The 6,000-nt window shown below is 33.9% G+C and overlaps 1 protein-coding gene and 1 pseudogene across 1 annotated transcript; both read right to left on the reverse strand.

Annotated features, from left to right (window-relative positions):
- Positions 1 to 132: 132 nt before the first annotated feature.
- On the reverse strand, positions 133 to 1,118 carry LOC120134834. Its single transcript, XM_039151222.1, has one exon. It carries the CDS (start codon positions 1,024 to 1,026, stop codon positions 418 to 420), a length of 609 nt encoding a protein of 202 aa, XP_039007153.1. The 5' UTR covers positions 1,027 to 1,118; the 3' UTR covers positions 133 to 417.
- A 3,373-nt stretch (positions 1,119 to 4,491) lies between these two features.
- Positions 4,492 to 5,590, reverse strand: LOC120134841 (annotated as a pseudogene).
- Positions 5,591 to 6,000: the final 410 nt, after the last annotated feature.

Raw genomic sequence — 6,000 nt, forward strand, 5'->3', positions numbered from 1 at the left:
AATGAACGTGGATCTGTTAATACCGAATAAAGAACAACCTAGTTCAGGATTCCTGTCTCTGGACACAATATTTCTAGTGTTGATTAGCTTAAAACCAAACCAGGATATCATACCATTTACCATAGAAACGCATCCAAGAAGTAGCAGATCATATTTAAAATTCCAAAACGACAAGTAGAAATTAGTTTTTAGACATACTACATGTGCATATTATGATCTTACAAGAACCATGGCCTCATCGAGGCAAGCCAAGTACAGTGCACCACCTCCACTTCAAAATGGATGCTTTCAAAATTTTGAATTTGGTCCCTCCAAAATCTGTTAACCACAAACAAGTACTGGTAATACTACCACATACTGCATTCACAAGGTAATAGTATTCCATATTCATGGTGGACAAATACAAGTAAAAGTAACTTATGAAGGAAGCAATTTAGCCCGTGATGATACTCTTTCGAGGACCGACGGGTTCATAGAGGCAAGCGCTTCGCGCATATAAAGCCTAAGGCTAAGTATGGCTTCGCTTCGCGTATTGATTGCGATTAAACGACGGCGCACCTCATCGTCCTCAAACACAGCCTCCACTTGACGCCGACGGTTTCTCAGCTGGTCAGAAACCAAATCGGACATCCCGGATCTTTCAAGACCTTCAACTCGGTTCCTCCAAATTCTGTTCACCGCATCCAGGTACGGGCCATCAGGGTTCGTATCTCCGGCCAAGTACTTGGCGGAGCAATCCAGTGCGACGGCGCAGTAAGCTTCCTTGATGGAATCGGGGATCTGGAGCCTTTGTTTACGGTGGAGGCGGGCGACCGTCTCCAAATAGTCGAGTATGTTCTCGGTAATCTCGCCGGCTTGGATTTCAGTTTGGATGGAACGGAGATTGATCGCTTTCACCAAGCGAGGGCTGGGGGTAAATTGCGGGAAAGCATTGATAAGTTTCTTCACCAACAAATCGTCGGCTGAATTCAAGACAAGGAATTCGAGAACGGAACCGCAGATATCCGGCTCTAGTTTTCTATCCATTGAGGTTTGAAGTAAGAAACCCTAACTTTCGGCTGCCTCTTCACATCCACAAAATGTCAAAATCAATATCAATGCACACTTTCAACCTAGCCATTCTTTTTGAAATAAACTTACCCAAAATTAGATTAACATAAAATGATATAATGAAAAAGTATACAAATAAGATTCGAATATTCAGATTCTCCAGTATATTTTTGTTTATGTTTTTACTCTAATATACTTGAATTTTTATACATTTTATACTTTGTAACGAATTACAAATCAATAAATTTTATGTAAAATTGTTTGATATATTATGGAAATCTATATTACTTCTGAAAAAATTATTTTAAAAGTATTGCAAACTATACTTTTTAAAAGTATTCTTAAAAAATGCATTTAAAATTCAAGGTGAATTACGGTCAAAATCGAATTTTTAACTCAGCGTTTTTAGAAAACTTTTTATAGTGTGAAAAAATAATTTTCTATTAATAAGTGACAGGGCTGTAAACGAACCAAACGAACATGAATAGGGTTATGTTCATGTTCGTTCGTTTAACTTTAACTGAATAAATGAATGAAACGAACATAAACGAACAAAGAATTATTGTTCATGTTGTTCGTTAAGGAATGTAGTTTGTTCGTGTTCGTTCATTTAAATGATAAACGAACACAAATGAACAAATATAAACGAACGGATGTAAACGAACATAAATGAACACAATAAACGAACGTTAAAGAACACAAAAGAACGAACGTAAATGAACACAATAAATGAACTTAAACAAACATAAATGAAAATATATTTTTATTTACTAACAATTTTAGGATTTTATTTTATTTAATTGTTTTGAGCTTTTTTATTTGTATTTAAAATTAAATGAATTTTAAAATATTTATAGGTATCATATTAAAATTTATTGGGTTTTAATATTTTAAATGACTCGAGAGATATTAGGCTAAACATAAATAAACTTAAACAAACAAACAAACATAAATGAATGAACATAAACAAACATATTACCGAACGTTCACGAACGTAATGAACGAACGAGCCCTCTGTTCATGTTCATTCATTTAATTAAATGAACACAAATTTTTGTTCATGTTCGTTCGTTTAATAAATAAACGAATATAAATTAATTTACCGCCGAACAATTCACAAACGGTTCACTTAACGTTCGATTCATTTATAGTCCTAATCAGTGGCATGGAATCATGTCAAAATTAAGAATCCGTTACGGAAATCAAAAGATTTGGAGCATTTATATTCCGATGTTCATTTGCTTTAAACATTGAAACACAAATATATAATTAAGTTTTACAATTCATGGGTCGATACCCAAAATGAAAATATCAACTTCGTCATTGAGATTTTAAAGTTATGTTATCCCTTAAAATTTCTGGTTTAATCATTATATATAGAGGAGTAGAAACTTTCATTATCAAAAGTTGTGCATTTTAACAAACATTATCTTATATTCATCCAAAATTTATCAAAAAATAAATGGTTAATTGTGTAGGTATTGAAAAAATGTTTATCATGAGATTTAAATTTATTGTTGTTACTTATTTATTTTCTTTTATTGTGTTTGTTTTGAAATTTTATTTGTGTTCTAATAGAAAATTGCCATTAATATATGTACGTCCACCTTCAAATATTGATTAATTGTAATGTTAGATTTGTTGTTTGTTGTAGGCCTGTAAATGAACTGAACGTTCAGCGAACCGTGTGGCGGAAAGTTGTTTATGTTTGTTTATTTATTAAATGAACGAACATGAACAAGATTTTACGTTCGTTTAATTAAATGAACAAACACGAACAAATGGCTCGTTCGTTTATTTACGTTCGTAAACGTTTGATTATATGTTCGTTTAAGTTCATTCATTTATGTTCATTTATGTTCTAACAGAGGGCAAGTTGAATATGTTACGAAGATTATTGAAGTTGTTTGGATTTCAAGAAGATTGTTTTGTTGAACAAATTAACTTTAAGACTTTATTATGTTCATATAGCTTATTTAGTTATTTATATTTATGTATGTTTTTGTCGTATTCGAACAAATTAACTATAACGTTGCAGGTTATATTAATGAATTTTAAGTTGTTATTCTTGTTTTTTACTTTTTTACATTCATTTGTTGTGTTCGAATAAGTTTTTTTTTGTGTTGTTCGTTTATGTTCGTTTATTGTGTTCATTTATATTCGTTTATGTTCATTTATTATGTTCGTTTATGTTCGTTTGCTTGTGTTCGTTTACGTTCGTTTATCATTTAAATGAACGAACATGAACAAGCTATATTCCTTAATGAACGAACATGAACAAAAAAAATTTGTTCGTTTATGTTCGTGTTTGCTTATTTATTAAATGAACGAACATAAACATATCTCCTTTCGTGTGCGTTCGGTTCGTTTACAGGCCTAGTTTGTTGTACAAATTAACACATGAAATGCCGAGTTCCTTAGAATAGTAGTTTACTCGGATGGAAGCAATCTGAATCCAGTCTTGAATTGGAATTTCAAATAGCCTATCTCTGCCAAAACATCAAGAACAGATGCTAGGACAGCATTATTAGTTGCAACTAAGGAAAACAAATGCCTAAAAGATAGGAAATATGCGGAAGTAGAGATATGGACGAGACTGACTTTGTAGATATGATAATGGAAGAGGATGTTCATTTTCAATACCATTGTTAAGTTGGTGAAAATCCCTAATGTCCATATTTTCTAAATTTGATTTGATTACAATATGCATAGATTGACATGTTTTTTTATCTCGTCTTATGCCATTGATACTTCCATAATTTTCACTTTCCAAGAAAAACATCCATAATTTCTCATCCCCCATGGCTTCTCCTTACAACAAAATTCTCCTAATGGAAAACTGTTACTAGAAAGTGATCATTCAATATAGGTTTCAAGTTCGAGAAAGACTGGATGCTGGTTGTGACAGAAGAGTAGTATGAAAAGTGCGAGACTTAGAATCCGCAGTTCTTCTCCAACAATGAACAGACCAGGTTGCTTTTATTTCACCAGCGGCATAACCGTACACTGCCAGAAAGGCCAAAAGATGATCATCAAGGTGTTGGATACAACAGCTCCGCCGGATATCATGAAGAATATTGCTGTTGCAGGTACTTCTGTAAACCCATTGAAGGCCATGATATACATCAGCTTTTGGCTAGATCTTTAATGTAATTATATGTTTACATCTTCTGAATTTCCCACGTGTTAATGCAATTATTTAGGTTTATGCTTTTATGTTTTTACGTGCATTTGGATAAGAAATTGAAATGAAGTTCAAGAAAATTAAATATATATATATATATATATATATACACACACGACAAGGGATGATCGAAATACTAATCATTTTTTAGTTCTAGCAATCAAAATTCGATATTGTACCACATAGTGTTTCTTGTAATATTAGAAATAACAAAATCTAAATTATCACTGGATCAACATTTGTTAGCAAGGTAGATAGAATGGAAATGGACGAGCACTTGCTATTTGCATTAAGTTATAGCTAGCATTCAGGGATATCCACATGGCGGTGGCGTTATTTCTTGTACATAATATACGGAGATTAGAACTTCAGAAGCACTAATGGAAGAATTGCCTATGGTGAAACAAAAAGCCTAAACAGTTAGCTCTCTAAAGTTGGGTCAGATTCGGGTTGCTTGGGATCACAGCTCCACCATTCATTCTCACTCGTGCTTCAGCAAACATCCTCTGCTGCTCAGCTGCCGCTTCTTCTTCAGTTATCTCTGCTCCATTGCTCCTTTTGCCTCCTTTCAACGAGTCATGCTGTGCATTTCAAGAATATCATCAGTGAGTGAATCATGTAGCTATCGCAGAATGCCAAATCCAACAAGACAAATGATTACCATGGTCTCAATCTTGTGTTGCTCATATGCAGCATATACCTCCTCAAATATACTCTCCAAACCCAAGAAACTGACAAATCGCATGCATGCATAAAGTTTTAGTAACAATTACCTTTCTGAAATTCACAATAAATGCAAGGCAGTAAATTGTACAATTGTAATGGCCAATTTCAGATCACTGTTAGCAAAAGAAACCACTAGTACGAACCAATTCAACAGACAATTGCACAACTTTTGCTTAAAGCTACCTGATTTCACACGGTTGTAGGGGGAAATAAACATTCACAACATATTTAATAGGTATACCTATACCTCTATCTTTCAGATGGAGCAAGGGCCAGTCAAGGCATTGCTTAATATAAACACAACAATACCCTCGATTGCTGGAATTTTTATGGTATAAGCAACTTTATATCCCATCTGAAATTACTTGAGATCGGAAGCAGGCTAGATTGCCAACGAGCATGAAGATACTGCTGACCATACAGCAAAGGTTTTATTCAATCCACATTACCTTTTCCAATCCTAAAAACCAATACGGCATCAAGAAGAAAACAACAAAATCACACAGATAAAAAGAACAAAATTAAAATGTGAAAGGAGGTTTGTGAAATTAATTGACACCTCTAAGGCTTTCAGTACATCTCAGGTGCTATGGTTCTTTTCTCCTCTCTGTTACAAACCTCAATGGACTCTCATGAAATGTGATTAATAAACTCTACAAAAGGATTAAAGTTTTAATCAGTTCCAACAAACAAGAAACTAATACTACCAATTACATTATGGTTTGGGATATAGATGGTGCATAAATTTTCCAAACATGATTCTAACAAGAAAAAACATTTTCCCCACCTACACCGTCAGTGATGCAACAAATACTGTGAGCATAAACAGATGAGTCTAAACTGCCAAATTGCATCCACGGTAAGGTTAGGTCAAGTACTTGTGCTTACAAGAGATCGATAGTGAATTGTTCAACCTGTCGATTACTAAATGTACAGTTGTACAGAGGCTAGCTACTGAAAAGGTCTCTAGCCTGGCTTGAATAGCCACTGGGACAACCCGTAGTGAAAAATAAACAATAATCAGGAGAAGAACGATCCAT

This window comes from Hibiscus syriacus, unplaced genomic scaffold (assembly GCF_006381635.1).
Source record: "Hibiscus syriacus cultivar Baekdansim isolate YM2019G1 unplaced genomic scaffold, ASM638163v2 tig00110599_pilon, whole genome shotgun sequence".
NCBI lineage: Eukaryota > Viridiplantae > Streptophyta > Magnoliopsida > Malvales > Malvaceae > Hibiscus > Hibiscus syriacus.

Bases quoted from the DNA above. Each gene is read 5' to 3' on its own strand.
- LOC120134834 (XM_039151222.1), bottom strand. From the start codon at position 1,026: ATGGATAGAAAACTAGAGCCGGATATCTGCGGTTCCGTTCTCGAATTC.